Source organism: Aythya ferina (assembly GCF_964211825.1).
Source record: "Aythya ferina genome assembly, chromosome: 10".
Taxonomy (NCBI): domain Eukaryota; kingdom Metazoa; phylum Chordata; class Aves; order Anseriformes; family Anatidae; genus Aythya; species Aythya ferina.
Window position 1 is genome coordinate 17,019,716 of NC_140306.1, and position 19,341 is coordinate 17,039,056.

At 39.9% G+C, this 19,341-nt stretch overlaps 1 protein-coding gene across 5 annotated transcripts; it reads left to right on the forward strand.

The window, feature by feature from the left end:
• The first annotated feature begins 88 nt into the window (after positions 1-88).
• HRH1 (histamine receptor H1) lies at positions 89-18,812 on the forward strand. 5 transcript variants are annotated; one of them, XM_084530382.1, is made up of 5 exons: positions 89-296; positions 6,785-6,864; positions 12,676-12,801; positions 13,367-13,462; positions 14,980-18,812. In XM_084530382.1, the coding sequence occupies exon 5, from the start codon at positions 15,100-15,102 to the stop codon at positions 16,519-16,521; it is 1,422 nt and encodes a 473-aa protein (XP_084386508.1). In that variant the 5' UTR covers positions 89-296; positions 6,785-6,864; positions 12,676-12,801; positions 13,367-13,462; positions 14,980-15,099; the 3' UTR covers positions 16,522-18,812. The 5 variants fall into 5 exon arrangements, with proteins under 5 accessions (XP_084386508.1, XP_084386512.1, XP_084386511.1 ...); XM_084530383.1 differs by lacking the exon at positions 89-296 and adding an exon at positions 1,716-1,878; XM_084530386.1 differs by lacking the exon at positions 13,367-13,462.
• The last annotated feature ends 529 nt before the right edge of the window (positions 18,813-19,341 follow it).

A 19,341-nucleotide genomic window follows, 5' to 3' on the forward strand; every position in this document is an offset into this window, starting at 1 on the left:
GGGCTGCACGGCACGGCACGCCTTGGCTCGGGACGGGACAGCTCAGCTCGGGACGGGACGGGACGGGACGGGAGCGGGCTGCCAGCGCCCTCGAGCGGCACTGGGGTCGAGGAGGGGCAGCCAAGCCCTTGGGCACGAGCCGAGCTCTTCCTCCGGGTGCCGGGCAGGGCTGCTGCCAGCTCCGTGCCGGCGGGGCGGGACGGGGCGCGCAGCCCTCGCCCTGCCCAGCCGAGGAACGCGGACACCGGCTCCGAGAGCTGGGAGAAGAGCGGCAGCAGCGGGAGCGGCCGCGGCCGGTGAGCGAGGGGGGTCCCGGCGGCTGGGCGGCGGGGCAGGGACCGGCACCGGGACCGGCACCGGCGGCGTCCTGGGCTCGGGAGCCGTGCGCGGCATGGGGTGGGGATGGGGATGGAGCCGGGGCCGGGGATGGGGCCGTGGTTGGGACTGGGACTGGGGCTGGTGCCGGGGCATCCCGGTTCTCCAGGGCTCGGCGGCAGCGCTGCCTGCCGGCCCGAAACACTTAAGCAGCTCTCCTCCCGACAAGCGGGTGTGCTGAGGGAGCGGAGCAGGGAAGGGCTGGCTGGGTTGGAAAGCGATGAGGGAGATGTGCCTGGGTGTTAACTCGCACGCCTGTCTGAAAACGTCAAGCTTTTCCAGGGAAAGGTTCTAGAGTCATCAGCTTACACACAGACCCGGGGACGTTTCTCAAATACATACAGGTTCTCCCTATCCCGAGAGGGGCAATGAAGCGGGGTGACAGCAGGGGCCCAAGTCGCTCTCAGCCCGTACCGTGGCAATGGTTAACTTCGGCTCCCAGCCCTCCCCAAACAGCCACGGAGCGGGACTGTTGGAGACAAGTCAGGCTTCTTGGATAAGCTGCTTCCCATTTTTTATGGCTATTTACAAGGCACCAGACCCCCTATCTATATGAGACCTTGGGCTCCACCAGCTCATCCTAATCATCTGTTTAAAATCCAATGAGCAAATTACATCTGCCTGGAGGAGGGCGGAGGTGGACAAACACTGCACCAGATACGTTCCCCATCCGCAAAAAGGGAAGACTGCGCATTCAATGGGTTATTGCTGAGTTCCTTCATATAGTACTAAAGTAAGGTTTCCAGATGTTTAAAACGACTAATAGCTCAGTATATATTCTGAATTAGAGATCTGAATTTGAACATTGGCTTACATAAGTGAGCTGAAACCAGAACTTACAGAAATAAGGTTTCCTTTTATTACCAGTACAAGGAGTCAGTAAATTCTCATATCCACGAGGATCTTACAAAGAAAGGTCTCTAGATAAGTTTGTGCATTTCTATGATGAAATCTTTCTCATAACTTAAAAGCACCAAAGGTTCACTTGGGTTGAAATTTATGGTCATTTTGGTGAACTCCCAAATAAATTTCTTATTGATAAGCACTTCAATAGCTTTTTTTTTTTTTTTTTTTTTTTTGAGGGGGGAGTGGAGTGTAGGAGGAAGATTTGCAATTTTTATCTGATTCTTTGACCACAAGGGATCAGTCAGTCTCTTTTATAAAACCTGACTACTACTTTGCCTACTATTGTGGCTTTTTTTTTTTTTAATCCTAGTAAGGATTTATTTTATTTTTTATTTAGTCCTAGTAAGGAAGTATTATGAAGACATTTTCTATTATGAATTGTGGTATTAGTGTGATCATGGACTTGTCTGTGCTTATCCTGACCAGACACTAGACACTAACTCTGGTAAAAGGGGAGCTCTGCGATTTTCCTTTAAAAAGAACAACATTGGATTCTTCATTGGGTACACTAAGAGTGAGAGAAAAGAGGACATCTTGAAGGATCTCATCCTGAGAAGTCCTCCCTTGTTAAAGTTAAGTGACTTCCTCTGTAAAACAGTAAGTTTCCTTTATATTTCTAGTGTTTCCTCAGAATTCAGAGAAGTTTATTCATAGATGAGTCTATGAGGCGTCACAAGTGATCAGCATTCTCTATCAGACAATGAAGCTTCCTTTATTCAAACCCAAATTTCTCTGTCGGAAACCATAAAACTGCAAACAGCAGATAGGTTATCAGGTTATACAACCTCAACATCTAAAGAACAAACTGTTTTATATATTTGGGTTGTTTTTTTGGCTAGTAATTCTCCAATATTGAGTCACTTGGAAACAGATCTAATTTGAGAGACTGGTTAAGATAAAAAAGTGGTTAACCGTACTTCTGATGCAGAAAGATTAAAATCAGCCAGTTTCACAGTCAGTCAAGGGTTGGAATAAGTAACACAAGGGGTAATCCAGGAACTCTAAAAATGTTTGGCTGTCCCTGTATGAAAGATGTCCTGGTTTGGCAAGTTGGTTTACTGTATTCCAAGAATAGAACAGATTCCCAGAAGGTGAGAAGTCACAGCCGTGGCTACTCAGCTTTAAAGGCACAACAGCATTGGAAAACTCCTGTCATCCATGAGAAACTTTACAGTTGGTTAGTCACTTCGTTTACTACATCAAAACACAAAGGAGTTTTCCTCTATTGCAACACTTATTAATGGTGATTAGAGTTATTAGTTAGTTTTCACTCCTACAGCAAGTCTTTACAGATAGGCAGTGGAATAGAGAGCACTTAGCTGATGAGATTTCTCCAGCACTGCAGAACTTAAACCAGTGTTTCAGTGCTGTTGCCATTAAGTGATCACTTTGATACAGGTCTTTATGTCGAACTGGACTACTCCAGCAATGTGCTTAGGCTAGAAAGACTAATTAAAGCTGTGTCTGGAAGCTTTAGGATTCCAAGCACAATGGTTTTTCCACCCCATCAACTCACACGCAATCTGTGGGCAAAAATAACCCATACATGGGAAACACAACCACAGAAGAAAGATCAGGTCTATCCTCATGGAAAAACTGATGTTTAAGACTTAAACGGGAATGTTGAGTTACTAGAAGAAGAGCTTAAGAGAATTCTGAGCTTACATTTTGAAAGACCAGAAAGTACTTTGGAATATTTCTGTCTTTTGTCAGCTGGCCTGTATGAGTAATGACAACTACAGGAATAGTATCAGGGAATAAAGATTAAATTTCTGTTTTTAATGCTCATAATGAAATATAGGCCCACGGCTAAAGAGGGTTGATCAAGAGTGAAAACAATGGAAAAAAGGGTACATCTATCTATCTCTGGATAAATTCAGGTTAAGATATGCAGACGTTAAAATATATTTCTTCAGGAGAAAAAAAAAAGCCATTTCGTAGTACAATAGTATCAAGAAAAAAGTATTGCTTAGACTGCTGAACACATGTATACATCAACTTATAGTTAGGAAGGTTCAATTTTGTACATAGAATTGAATGGTCAGTCATCAGCAGACAGCAACATCATACAGCTGGGGGCAGGATAAGATAGGAGCATCCCAACTTCCAGTGGTTTCCCAAGTCTCACTCCATGCGACCAGTGCTTGAAAGCTACTGAGCCACACATTCAGCTCATCTGTGCTTAGGTTGCACTGTAGGAAGTTAAAACAGAATATATGAGATCCACATCTACAAATATTGACTCTACTAAGTACACTGTATATGAAAGACTTCTTCAATCTCCATATTTCTCAGTTCAAATTACAGAGGTCTTGTCAATTAACAACCTTAAAAAAAAAAAAAAAAAAAGGCAACTTTCAAGTGGATAGGACTACACAATTTTGTTGAGGACTCTCCAGATAGGCTTCATTTTAAATTTTAATATATCAAAGAGGAAATTTTAGTAGATCTCTTAGGTTGAATAGAGTCTAGTAATAACCTAGCTGCACATAGCAAGATATTGACTGCAACCAGATTAAATGAGGATTTTAGGTTACTTGTTGGGTATTTGCTAATGTACTTTATTTACTGAATTGAATGATATGAATCTACTATCTCACAATTTAGATATTTGAGATGACTAATATGCTAAACATAGCTTGACCTCTTTCAATTTTACATGCCGCGCATGGAATTCACTATTCCATTTGTCAATTCAGGAACCCATCCTCCAAAGAACATTGGTGTGTTTGGGTTTCCCCAACCCCTTATTTTCAGTTAAGCAGCTACAATGTTCATTTATCTTTCCTTTTCCTAATGGGTTTTCAGAATGTTCCTAAACAAGCAGCACAGAAGCCACTGTATTCACTGGTTCTGCTGGTAAATAATGAGCCTGTGGAATGAGGAATAACTGTATTCCTGCAAATTCAGGGTCTCCAGATTATGAACCACAACCAGATTTATTTAATTTTTAATTTTTTTTTTTAAATAAGTAGTGTTTCCCTAGCCAAGGTCAGGTCCTGTCAGTGGCTGAATACCAGGCGATATATAATAGTTATTTCCTGATACTATTCCTGTAGTTCTCATTACTCATACAGGTCAGCTGTTGCTTATTTCCCCCCTTCCTATGGAAGAGGAGAGGAAGGATCACGAAAAACCTGGGGAAGCTCAGGAAGCTGAAGGTAGAAAACTAAAAGAGGAGAATATCATGGCTTTGGCACAAAGCAAGATGTATAGAAATACATGGGGAGATACATTCTTATACTCTTCCTCTGCTTTCAGATATCGAAATATGTCTCTATGCATTACAAAATATGGTTATATGAACACATCAGTACTGAAAATATGAAAATTCAGATAAGTAGAATGTGAATAAGAATATACAGACTCCAGCATGGAGTTTGTACAAACTCCAAGGACATAGATGCTCAGTCCTTAATTATGCATGGAGAAATCATGCTTTCAAAGAATCGATCCTAAGTTGAAATCCTAGGTTTTGTTATTTAATTTCCTGTTCTGGTAGGGACTGCTCATACTTATAATAAAGCACTAATTAGCATTCAGTTGTATGCTACCTGTGGAAATTAGGAAATGCATAAGTTTTATCTGTATACAATTGAATGCTACTATTGCCAGTACCTTCTGGTCACACAAGGATTTCTCCACACAGGGAAGTCTTCTAGATTTATATCAAGCTTCACTTTTTGGCCTGTATGCCTTACTTATGTACTAAGGGAGAGCTTGCCTACTGTCTTCTTTGAGAAAAGACTTGATACTTTGCTATATATCGCATATTATTGGTTATGCGAACACTTCCTTGAACTAACACAAGTATTTTGGATTTGGTTTCCATTTCTGACACTTGGATTGCCATTGCTCCAAGCACATGCCTTTCAGCTACCACTTTCTTAGCGTTAGGGGTTTGTTTGTTTTTCTTGTATACTGGAAACATACACTTCTGGATTCATGTACGGTTCATCATATATGAACCATACTGTACAAGATGCTTTTTTTTTGGTCATCTGGGGAGATCAAGTAATTTACTTTATCGAAGTAGGTCTAGAACACAGATATACAGGAACATGGGGTGGGGGGGGGTGGGGGGGGAAGGGGGAGAGAGAAGTTTTATCCCGGGAGAGATTCTCCTGTCTCAAGGAAAAGAGGTCTGACAGTTCTAGTTCCACTGATGACAGCAAGAACCTCCGCAAGAGTATTTTTGTGATTAGTCTTTGCACAAGAACTAGCCCTTTCAGTATAAGTTTGGAGACCAACCTGTTGTGCTTGGCAATGTCAAAGAGCACAAAGACAAGATCCAGATGTAAAGGACAAAAAGAGTAGTGATCTAGGTTAAATAATTGGGTTGGATATGATTTATTTCAGACTATTTCTGTTGCAAGAGATTTCCCCATAGAAGTGCACTGTTGTAGTATTCCAATCAGAATTGTCTGCAGGTTTTTTTGTTTGTTTTGGAGGACAGGGGGAAGTTGTTTGTTTAGAATAACAAAGTTTTATATTAATGATATAATAGTACTATTTAATGTGAGCAATGTGTTAATGGTAAATTAAGCGTGTTTGTTCTCACTGCACAGAATTAAAAGCTGAGCCTTCCTTTCCTGTCTCCCTCCTACCCACCACCAGAAGTTTAACAGCAACACACACACTGTGTAATTACCCAAGACAATAAAAGAAGAGGAAGATTAAAAATAGGATCCAGTTCAGTATTCTTAATCCAGTGAATGGAATGGTACAACAGTAATGGGTTTAGGAGGGCATGGTCAAATCACCAAAAGAGATAGTTATTTCTAAGGGAGACAAAACTTTTCACAGGCAGATATGGTACACCATTGTAATCAAGAGTTGAGCTCAGACAGCACTGTGGTGACACGTGGATTCACACACCCCACTTCCTTACACAGTTCTGTCCTCACACAAAAGCTAAGGACTTGGGATGGATGGATGGAATTAAGGACATCATGGCTGCACGCAGAAATTTGTGCTAAAACTTTGACTATTTCAGAAGGCTATGGAAGTCTAAACTTTTTGCTGGCAGAGAGCTAGAACTGTAGTAGTTTCAGTTTGATGCCTAGTGAAGCCGGTGAAAGTATAAGAAACAGCAATCAGAAAAATCTGGTCTGACAGCAGCTGCCAATATAGGCTGCCAATTTAATTGATGCAAGTGGCTGCAGAAGCAACTGCACCAATTCCAGAGAAACTAAAGCCTGAAAACATCAGGTACAATCAAGTCAATCATCACCTACAAGATGTAAGTGGAACTTGACTTATATTTTCAAACCCCTTCTAGCCTGCCCAAACATCCTCTTGCTCTGAGGCAATATTACGCTTTGTTTCCTTAAGTGATGCATTGTTCAATCAAGTAAAAGCAGAAGTATTTATTTGCGATCCGGATAGTCCATACCCTAATAATACTCCCCCCTCCCCCCCCCCCGAAAGAGTTCAAAGTTACTTAAAAGTTCAAAGTTCCCTTCAAGATATGCTCTGAGCTCTGTCTTTTTGTTGTTCTTAGGGTCTGCTTGCTATCCTCAGAATATCTCTATCCAAGTTAGAGGAATAAGGATAAATCTGACGTCACAGACCAGACCACAGGTAAGCCATATAGTTCCTGTATAACAGGGCAGAAGCGATGACCTCGCTCTAGTCCCCCTGCAATACTGCATTAAGTGGTGTCCCACTCACTGCACCAAGCACGAGAGGACCCTTCACAGTGTACTGTATGTTTAGAACAAATGGATGCATGAACTCCAGGAGCCTTCAGTTGTTGTAGTTTAAAAATCAGTTGTCATGTGCATTTCTAGGGATACTTGAATAAATGTATCTCAGGAGCATGGAAGTAGCTACCTTACTCCTTCTGTCCTGCTTGGTTCTTGATCGGGTATTACACAACCCATTTACTGCATTGAACAGGCAAGAGATGACTCAACCAGGAAGGGGAGGAGAAATGTAATAGTTACAACACTGGACCAGTCCAGCTCTTCAGAAGTGAATTTGAGGAGGTCTCAGAAACAATCTGCTTGTATTTGCCCTCCCTTTCACCACTAACCACCGACATGCTAAAGGCCTGCACAGTTTTCGAGGGTGTCTGACTCCTGGGATCAATATTCAAATCACAGATCTGACAACTGACAGCACTTTCCTCTCTGCTTTCTAAGTGGTAAAGCAGCTTCAGCACAGCTGCTGTTGCATCCATCTGCTACTTTAGTTGTGCCTTCGTCTGTTTCCCAAGACATCATTTACATAAAGAGCCGCTGCAAACCCTCTGGCACCAAATGCGTGTGATACGAGGTTATGCAAAACTGACAGCCAGATGTGCAAATCTTTTGTGGTAAGCAAGAGTCATAACTTAGATATGGAATGAAAGTATTTATGGCAGTCTATCTTGCTGGCTCATGTAATGAAAGATTCGCTTTTAATTGTCACTACCTTTATTTAAAAAAAAAAAAAAAAAAGTATGTAGGGAGAATGGGACCATTTGGGAAGCCTGTTAAAGTTTCATTGAATCACAGAATATCCTAAATTAGAAGGGACCCATGGCAACCATCAAGTCCAACTTCTGGCTCCACAGAGGACCACACAAGAATGAAACCCTATGTCCGAGAGCATTGTCCAAATGCTTCTTGAACTCTTGCAGGCTCAGTGCCGTGACCACTATCTTGGGGAGCCTGCGCCAGTGCCCGACCACCCTCTCAGTGAGGAGTCTTTTCCTAATACCCAACCCGAGTCTCCCCTATTGCAGCTTCATGCTGTTCCCTCGGGTCCAAATTTGACTGGTCCTGACATTAAGGCTATAAATTATGCTGTCTCTTCATTTCAGGCTAAATACAAGAGACAAATTAAATGTAGACACAGTCCATTCTTTCCATTAATAGTGGCAGATACTTTTCTAGAAAAATCTGTCTCTTCCTGGGCTTAGGCACTAGGTCATCTGGATGGAAAAATGCCGTGCATCTTGCAGATGAAAGGCCAGCAATAACAAAATATGCTAGAGTAGCCAAATATGTATTTGAAATTATATAATTTCAGAATTATATATTCTGAAGCATTTTTTTCTCTCTAGGTAGATCAGACAGGTCACTACAACCAAAGAGAAGTCTAAAGGGAATTGCATGCATCTTGTAAACTCAACTACTATTTTGTGCAGGTATTTGGAAAATACTAAACTGAGAACACCATTGACTGCTGTAGCCAAGGAGGCTTTTTGTTCCAACAGGAATCACTTGTAAGAAACTGAGATTCAAAACCATGATATGTGTTTTTAAACACTAAGAGGTGTAAGCCACTGGAGTAACTTAACAACAGTCGTAATCAATTAGTCATCCTGCAAATGCTTTAGCATTAATAAGAACCGGACATCTAATATGGGTGATGAGACGCTGGAGAGCAGCCTAGAAGAGAGGGATCTGGGGGTCATGGTAGACAGCAAGTTGAATATGAGCCAGCAGTGTGCCCTGGCAGCCAGGAGGGCCAACCGTGTCCTGGGGTGCATCAAGCACGGCATCGCTAGTAGGTCAAGGGAGGTGATTGTCCCGCTCTACTCTGCGCTGGTGCGGCCTCACCTCGAGTACTGTGTGCAGTTCTGGGCACCACAGTATAAAAAGGACATGAAACTGTTGGAGAGTGTCCAGAGGAGGGCTACGAAGATGGTGAAAGGCCTGGAGGGGAAGACGTACGAAGAACGGCTGAGGTCACTGGGCCTGTTCAGCCTGGAGAAGAGGAGGCTGAGGGGAGACCTCATCACAGTCTACAACTTCCTCGTAAGGGGGTGTCGAGAGGCAGGAGACCTTTTCTCCATTAACACTAGTGACAGGACCCGCGGGAACGGGGTTAAGCTGAGGCAGGGGAAATTTAGGCTGGACGTCAGGAGGGGGTTCTTCACAGAGAGGGTGGTTGCACACTGGAACAGGCTCCCCAGGGAAGTGGTCACTGCACCGAGCCTGTCTGAATTTAAGAAGAGATTGGACTGTGCACTTAGTCACATGGTCTGAACTTTTGGGTAGACCTGTGCGGTGTCAAGAGTTGGACTTGATGATCCTTAAGGGTCCCTTCCAACTCAGGATATTCTATGATAATATGCGTAGATGCAACATGGACCAAGTGTATCAACAAAACTCTAGGCCATCTCATGTAATCACAACCAGCTATTCTAAACTAGAGAATTGCCAAAAATGGATTGAACATGAATCACTGCACTGCTTACTTCCTGCAAAATAAGGGGAGAAAAAGGTAAAAACAAAGAACAAAAAGAGATGAAACTACACTGGTATCAAGGTAACTCTTTGTAATTGCCAGAGAAAGCATATATGTACTGAGTATGCATATAGGATGACTTTACCTCAGAAAGCTTTATCTAATAGAGAAATAAAAAAGTCTTTGAAAAGAAAGTTTATCAACCTCAAGTATGTTAATGCTTTTAACGCACAAAGAAAAATATTTAAAAGGTCACTAGAAACAAATGTGTTTCTTAAATACAACACGGTCGATGTGAAATCTGACCCTACTGTCTACCTCGGACTTAGAACAAACAAGGTGATGAACAAGAATTTTATTCTAGCTTAGCCTTTTCTTGTTGTAGATAGAGCTTCTCTAAAACTCTCTTACAAGAAATATGCTAGCATCTGTTTGTAGAAACTTTATCCCATTCAGTCAAGGCTTAATAGGTTGCACCTGCACTACTGAGTCAAGCAACTACTTAGCATCTCCCAGCAGACTCTTCCTCAGAATTACCACAGTGATACAATAACAAGCAAATCTCAATTGCTGGTTTTCCACGCAGGAAAAAAACAACTCTTTAAAGACAGTAAAAGTGAACAAAGTACTTTCATGATGAGGTCAGGGTTTAGAAATTCCAAAGAGCTGTCCAAGATGTTAGACTGATATTTTTATTACTTTTTTTTTTTTTTTTAATTTAAAATCTGTTATATATTAGTGAGCTTTGGCCCAGTATAATGAGTTAAGCCACCCAACTATTAAAACACATGTATTTGGTATTCTTATAGCTCCTCTATTGGGAACTGAGTTCTAGATAAGGAATTAAGTTCTGCTGAACAGGGGTGCGTAAACAACAAACAGCTTACGGCCACTACAAAATGGTGTGTACCTCTAGGAAAGAGCAAGAAGTTGGCATTGCAGATCACAGTGCTCTCACCATCGCTGAACACTGACAATGCTAATATCACCACTATTGATGATGGTAGGAAGTTTAAGAAAAAAGTTTGTAGATTATAGTCTTCCCTAGAGTCCAGAAGGGGTGATCAGTGGATTACATAATATGGAGTAGGGTATATTATTTTTTTGGTACCTTCCAGTGGACAAAGCTGTGTGGCAAAATGTGCCAATTCTAGCAAAAACTGGCAATCATGTAGCAATTCAATGTAAGCTCAGTGGGCAAGACTGTGGTACAAGGGTCAGAGCTCCAAATAGAGGCCAGTGGGCACTGACTGATGACATTTCTTCAACTAAATACTTTTCCATTTTGTCTACAGTTACCTTCGCTTCCTAGGAGAAGCTCACTGTATTCCCTCTTACAGTTCTGTAGAACTTTGTAGGAGATGGAGATACTGATCCCCTGCAACTCACTCCTTATGGAGAGAGCATGGACACTGACAGGTGCAAAATGCACAGAGGCTAGTGTGTTGGAGGTCTTCTTTGAGCATCTAGAAGGCTCAAGAAAGCCAGAGACCTCTGTTCCCTGTGCAAACATCAGTGTAGGATAGCAGCATGTCTGATATGCTGCTGAACACCTATCATTACGTACTGTTAGGTAGAAACAGCAGCAGCATGTGGTGTTGCATGCTAGGGAATGCAAAAAGAGTCGCGATGACTAGATCATCCAAAGGTAACACTGCATTTTTCTTCTGTTCTAAGCATTTTGTGGCCAACTCAATCTCTTGTTACACCTTTCTAATGGATTCAGAGGCAAAATGTCTCCTCATATAAAAATAGGTAGGTAGGAAGTATGTGCTGGCTATACAGCTTCCATGCTGAAGATAGGGGGGCCCTCTTCTAGTTACCTCTTGTAGTGGCTCCTTTTCTCATCACCACTCAACAAAACAGAAATTGCCCAAACCTTGAGAACACTCACAAAGTCAGGGGCATTAAAAACATTATATGTAGAAAACATAACTACTCAATAGGAAAAATGCAGTGTTACTGTAACATTCAAGCATCCTAATCCAGCCTCAAGAACTACTCACCCTAGACCAAGGCAAGTGGTTCTTGCCACCCCTCTCTAGTGATTAATTAACCCATTTGTTACTGGGTGTGGTCCCACTTCAGTTATATTAGTCCCTGTCACTTAAATGGCCTTATTACAACAAAGATCAAAAGCAGATTAAGTTGCTTGCACTGGATTAAAGTTTAAAAAATAGGCATTTAATTTCTAAATCAGTATTGTTTGCCTAGGGTGTCTGAATGAATTCAGACACAACATCTAGAAAAAAACAAGACAAACAAACAAAACAGTATACTAGTTAGGACGCTGTTTGGAGAGCCAGGGAGCTTTGGCTGTTTTTAACTCTAACATTCCTGTATGATGTGGAGCAGATCACTGTGACCTGTTCCTCAATGTCACTTTAAAATTTAATAGCGCATGGCCAAGCCTCTATGAAGTACAGAACATAAAATCCAACAGGGACTTTGAACTGCTCAAATGCCATTGCCATGAAAATTACATTATCAGACAGAGAGTACCTGTTGGCATGTGCATTTTGAAAAGTTTAAAAACACATTATTCTGTATTTTCTTTGTTCTTAGCAGTCTCAGATGATTAGCATGTAATTCTTGGATTTTTATAGCCTGTACAACACTTGACAACACTTGACATTCTCCCTCCTCCAAAACAGCAAAGTAAGCAGACTGTCACTTAACTAAAGATCAAGAGTGGAGCAAGAGTTGAAAAACTGGAACTTCATGCCTTCTTTGGAACAGAAGTACTCCTAAAAGAAGACCTAAACAAGTTCTGTTGGCTGTTTCCTAAGTCCTACCCTTATGTCAACCTTATCAGCAGTGCTAAAGAGACAGCTTGGAAAGCAGTCAGCACCATCTATTGTAATAAATAATCTGATTCATTCCATATGCACTTGACAAGTAATTGTGGAGAGCTGTCTATCAGGTACCTTTCTTAGCTGTTATTCTTTCAGCTGAAGACTCAAGGTTGCTGTCTCTCCCTTTATTTTGTACATTTACTTGGAAGTATGAGGAAAGGAAGATCTATAATTTCTTATTGACTTGAGGCAACTGATATCAACTTCCTGACTTGACCATACCCTGTGTACTTCAGCAGAGAGATTACACCGTATAGCTGTCAAAAGAACAGTAACAGACTGGGATGTAACCATTTCCTGCCACCAGACACATTGGTTTAAGACATGTAAAGTGATATCTGTTCCCTTTCTCAAACAGGAGATGCTTGAGGCCTCTCTGATCTTCTGACACTAGCCATCACTGAAGAACGGTACACAACAGAACACAAAGGTTGTGCAGAACACAGAATTACAGAACAGAGCTCTTGAGCTCATACTCCTCAGTGTATGTATTTCCCCTGCCTATACGTGCTACTGCAACCAAGCACACCTCCTTCACCTCCTTTTTCATAATAGCAGGCCTTTATGGGTAAAACTTAAGGAACAAGGAATTTGATCTCTCAGAAGAAAGCATGCAAATGTTTCAGCTCCATCTTTGATTGTTAGAATAAGAACAAGATAAAGCTAGCATGAAGTTAACATTGAATAATGCATTACACTGCATTGTTTTGACTAATAATATTAATATTTTAGTCATTATTATTATTATTAATAAATAGTAATTACAAATATTGATATTTGGATTAACAAATATGAGAAATCTAATAAATATCTATCAGTGTTAGCTGTATGAATGTTGTGAGCCAACATGTCCAAAATCTCAGTTTCTTTCCTCATTGCTTTAAGAGATATACCAAAACACAGACTTGGACAAACACTATAAGAGAAAAATGGCAGAAAATATTTATCACTCTTACAGATGATTTTCTTATATATCTTGGAGATAGAATTGGTCAACTGATCATATGCTCCAAGACTTACAATACTGTTAATTCTCCTTTGAACTTTAGATCAATTCACAAAGTTAGCAGCTGGGAAGTAGAAGATATCAAAGGCATAGAGAATTTGTAGATAACAGAAGAGCATATCTACTCAGCTTCAAAAAGGTACTTTTCGCTATACTCCCTCACTTTCTTTTCCTTCTTTCCCATTTTATTGCCAATATTTGAGTTACTATGCTTGTGTTAGAAAATGGAAGAAGTAACATGCTTTATAATTAAGGCCTTTGATCTCAATAGAAACCTCTATTGTGAAACCATAAATGAAGTATGAACCTATATTGTTTCCCTATGTAGATCAAGTCAACATAAAGCTACACACCACCGTGTCTGTAAAAATGAAATCTGTCACTCTGATAACACCTGCCAAATAGTATGTAGAAATAAATGCCACTAGAAAGCAAGATTAGTTGCGCAAATGTGACCCTCTGTGAAATAGGTTTTGTATATGTCATGGTGGATGTTTAATAGGTTTTCCCTTTTTTTTTGTACTGCAGCACATGTACTGGAATTTTGAGACACTCTAATTGTGGGAATATAGACGATTTAAATGAATTTTAACTCTGAAGGCTCTGTATGTGTCTCATGCCAAAGTTTAAGCAAATAAAAGTAGCTCATTTATTAAAGACAAATTATCAGAAAAAGATACTTAGGCATAAAGCAAAGGTTTGCTATGTGTCCAGCCTCATCTCTTCCTATTTCCAGTTTAATTTCAAACTCAATATGGCAAACAGCAACAGCAAGCATGCACAAATGATGTGGCTTCTACAACTTAATGAGCAATAGCTCTTGTGTATGTTTCCTAGGCACCTGAATGACTCCTAATCTTCAGCGTATATTCATGGTTGTATATCAACCATAGATTGATATACATTTGAGAGTTTGCCAGATGCTTATTAATCAAAAAAATCCTATTGCTTTCCCTGAAATTATATTAATTTGCATTTGAAATAAAATATATGCCCATCTTTATGATTTGAATATATGTAAGCCTAAATTGTGTAGAAAGAGATTATTTGTAACATATAATTTTAGCAACAGCCTACCAATGAAAACATAGGCACTAGCTACAGCCTTAGGAATTATTTGTGACTTTATCTGTGATTATTTGTGTATCAGCCAGAGGTGTATACTGACTGGAGCTTTTTTTACTGTTTGGAATACGAAATCCAACTGCTATATTCAAACTATTGGATATAGTTTGTAAATAATCATTGTTTCATTTCAAACTATTTAGTACAAAATATGATCATAAGTTTTTTTAAGACACTTTAAATTGGTTTGCCAGTATGTAGTTTATGTTATGGTTCATGATCATCAATTTAATGAGAAACTCAAACAATGAGGACTGAAATTTCTTCTCCAGATTCCAGGGTCAGAATTACAAGGAACCCCAAGGAGTACCTTTACAAACATTTTTTGATTGGTTCATAGAAATTGCTTCAATACTTTTCATAGAATATCCATGACATTTCACATTTGATATTACTCCTATGTAGAATGATGTAAAAATGCATTATTTAGGGAAATCCTAAAAGGGAAATTGATAAACTGAAGGACAGATTAGTTTCATTAATTTATTTTGGGATTACAGTGACTGAACATATTTCTTTTCTTTTTGATAGTTCCGGAAATAAAAGTCGCAAAGCAGCCCAACAAGTTTTCATCCAGGAGTGTAAACGAAGATTGAATTTCCAAGGCCTGGGTACCTTCTCTGATTTTAATTCTCTGTACTTGAGCAAAAGATGACAGAAAACGCAACAGTGAACTCAACTAACACTCACTCAGCTCTCCTAGGTCTGTTTCTGGGTAGCATTTCACTGATCACTGTTGTCATGAATATATTAGTACTATGTGCTGTGAAAACTGAAAAGAAGCTGCAAACAGTTGGCAATTTATATATTGTCAGCCTCTCTGTTGCAGATCTTATAGTTGGTGCAGCTGTTATGCCCCTTAATATTGTTTATCTCCTAAACAGCAATGTGTGGACCCTGGGTGTAACAGCCTGTTTGTTCTGGCTGTCCATGGATTATGTGGCCAGCACTGCATCTATTTTTAATCTCTTCATATTATGCATAGATCGTTATCGCTCAGTCCAGCAGCCACTGAAATATCTCAAGTATAGAACAAAAATGAGAGCATTACTAATGATTCTGGGGGCTTGGTTGTTGTCTTTCTTGTGGGTCATCCCAATACTAGGGTGGCACATTTTTGTTGGTGATGGGGAAAGGAAAGAAAGAGTAAAGTGTGAAACTGATTTCTCTAAAGTCACCTGGTTCAAAGTGTTCACAGCCTTTGTCAATTTCTACCTACCCTCTATCTTGATGTTATGTTTCTACTGCAAAATATTCAGAGCTGTTCGTAAGCACTGCCAACACCGAGAGCTCATCAACAGATCATATTTGTCTTTCTCTGAAAGCAAAAGTGTACATCCTGGTAAGACAAAGGACAAGCAAAGTATTTGTCTCCAAAAGCAAATCTTAGATGAGAACACACCTCCCAAAGACAAGCAAAGGTCCCCTCAGCCCAAAAATACGGAAGCAAAGCTTCATTTCAGTGATCCTGACAGCTCTTCAAAAGTTATCGTTAGCAGGAGTAATAGCGAAGTCCTTAAATGGAGCTGTTTCCCTCTCACCACTGCCCAGTCTGAGCCAGGCCTGGATAAACCAGGAGAGAAGAGTGTAACAAAGGACAACAAAAATGAAGAGGACTTTTTCTCACAGGACAGTGACTTGAGTGATGCATCAGACAGCCAGACTTTCACAGAGGAGGTACCTTGTGGAGAGGAGTCCAGGCCTAACCCTGAAAGAGCCTGCAGTCCTCAGGAAAAGACAGAGAACAGGGACTTCAAAGGACTGACTTACCTGAGGAAAACCTGGCAAAGACTGCATACTCGTTCCAAAAACCATCTTCGAAGACTGCATGTGAACAGGGAGCGGAAAGCAGCTAAGCAGTTAGGGGTCATAATGGCAGCCTTTATGTTGTGCTGGATTCCCTATTTTGTATTATACATGGTAATAGCTTTCCACGATGATGAACGATATAGCACAGTACAAATGGTCACTATATGGCTTGGCTATGTGAATTCCACCTTAAATCCATTCCTGTATCCTCTTTGTAACCATAATTTCAAAAAGACATTCAAAAAGATCCTTCACATTCCCTGATAATTGTCTGATTTATTTTGAGCTAAAAAGCATCTCATAAATTCAATCAAACAAAATGTTCCGGTTTCAAAGGCTGGGTAAACGTAAGGCATGGATAAAGTAGAAGGTTTTGGAAAACTGTCATTTATAAACAAGTCTTTGTACAAGTGGGAAATGTGCATATAACACCTTTAACATGTTTGAAGAAGAACTAATTCCAATCAGGAATCTGAAAAACTCAGGGGTCAATCTCAGAACTGTTACACTATTGTACATATTTTACAATTTGAGATTCTCTCTTTCATCACGTAGAACAAAACTGGAGATATGAAAAGAGATCTTCAGTGATTATAAATTATTCAGATAAGGAAAAGGCAGAAACAGAGTATGGTTTCTGTGGTTGGTCAAGTGGTTTTTTTTGTTTGTTTTTTGTTTTGTTTTGTTTTGTTTTTCTCATTTAGCTTACTGTTTTAAACATGGGAGCACACTGCTTGAGAAGAGAGATCTTCTGCAGGAAAAGGTACTTTGCATAGCCAAAAAAGAATGTTCTACTGTTTTAAAAATCTGACCTATTTATTTATATCTTCCTTCAAGTCATACACTTTTTGGAAAGCCATATTGTAACATACCATTTCTCTTTAATAACATGCTTGCTTCATTTATACCAGTACCTGTCAACTTCACTGAAAAGAGTAGTATTTTTATGTCCTAGATACTTCCCAAACTCCTCATAGTATCACTAATCAAGAAGGATAGGCTGTTGCCTCTGAACTTACAGAATGCAGTTAATTCTGGACTACGTGTATTTTCTTCTTCCTGTGCCTTGGCAAATAGCCTAAGCTTGCAGTGGCAATACCAGTTCACGTATATTTTTATCTTACAATAGGAAAACTCTTCTGACTATAATGAGGGAGAGTCATGAGCAGCAACTCAAGCTTGCAAAACAGGAAATAAAATACATGAAGTAATTTTTTTTACCCTTTCTATCCTTTATATTTAATTGCTTATTATAAGTCACACTGTAAATGCTGTTAAATATTTCAGGAGAAGCATAGAATGATACTTAATACTTCAGGTTGGAAGGAGTCTCAGGAAGACATCTAAATACAACCTACAACTCAAAGCTGTGCTAGCACTGACATTACATCAGGTTGCTCAGGGTTGTCATGTAATGTCACTGTTGTCATGTAATGTCACCTGATGTAATGTCACTGACATTATATCAGGTTGCTCAGTTCAATCCAGAACTTTAGCGACACACCTCTGTGAAAAGAGCTTCTTTGGAAAGGTTGGAAGGTGGCACTGACAGAGGCGTTTGCAGATACATTTCACCCTATCAGCTCCAGGCTTCCCCTTGCTCAGCCATTGATTTAACTGTTTCTAAGTATGAACACTAATTCCCAAAAGCAGGCGTGCCCTTTTATATAGCAGCAATCAATCCCCTCTCCCTACGTGCAGTGAGTTATAGGGTACTTCCCAATCATGGGAGGAAAATACAGTTCCTTAGCAAAGTACGTAGTGAACTACATTATATGAACTATATTATAACTTATCAGGAAGCTGACAATTTAACAGAACAGTTACACCAAAATAAATGAGTCCACAGACTGGGGAGAGAGACGAAGAACTGAGGCCAAGGAGATGTCTGGCCCTATATTACTAACTTCAGCAGCTGAAGTCACATTTGCATATAATGGTAAGTTTGTGTATGCATTTTTCCATAAGTTTGGGGATGAGTGGGGCATTCTAAGGGTTCAATGTACAATGTACAATGTTCAATATCCTCTCACTGTCATTTTGCTGTGTTGATGAATTTATCACATCCTGAATGTTAGCTTGCTTCAGAAATTGCTCAGTTAGCTTCACAACAAAGGTCTGATGGAACTGGAGCTGTTTTAACTGAGTACTGTCAAGAGTTTGTTGGGAAAAGTTAAAGGGATGTTCTGTGTAACGTGTTTATTACTTCAGAAAATAAAATGGTTGTTTAATGGTTGTAGGAAAAATTCTGAATTCTGTGTTCATAATTATGGATCTTGAGCTACTTAGTCTCTCTGTGCCACATGTGCCTATTTTGTAAAGTGAATATGACAAGATTTACAGTGACAATGCGACAGCTAAGGTGACTGCATGATGCTTATAAACTTTGGATATAATACACTAACTAAATGCAAAGTATTATTGTCCTCCATCAGTTTTATATGTCTGAATTACATGTCTGAATGTCAGTAGTTGTATTTAAAGTATTCAATATTAAATGAAGCCCTAATATCTCTGCAGTTTAATAAATTGGTACTTTGATATTTGGAAAAAAATCTGCTAAATGAATGAACTTTAACTCAGTCTATTTTAATGTATCAAACAAGGTTCCATGATTTATTCTCTTTGGTCTTAAGTGTTATGCAAGAATAGCTGCCATTAGGGAACTCTAAACTAGAAAAAACATGGCAAAATACAGAGGCAGAATAATAAATATAAGTACCAAAGTTCATTACAGAATTAAGGCAACTGTTCCACTGCAGGAACAGGATCTGCACAAGTAATGAAGAACACCTTCTGTTGGGCTACAGAGAAGCATCTTTTGAAACATGCCCTTATTCAAGGTTTTTTCACAAACATTTGCTCAGATCAACATCCTTTCTGCCTTTTTTCTACTGTCATATGCAACAGCAATTCTAGCCAAAATAGAAGGTAATTTAGGTGAGCCCCGAGGAAATCAAAAAAGCAGCATCCTAATTCATACACAATTATTAGTTAACACGGCTGAAACGTGCTCACCTACGGGCTACTTAGCTTAGCAAGAAGGCTATCCTCTTGATCATGACAATTGACTTTTCTTACTTT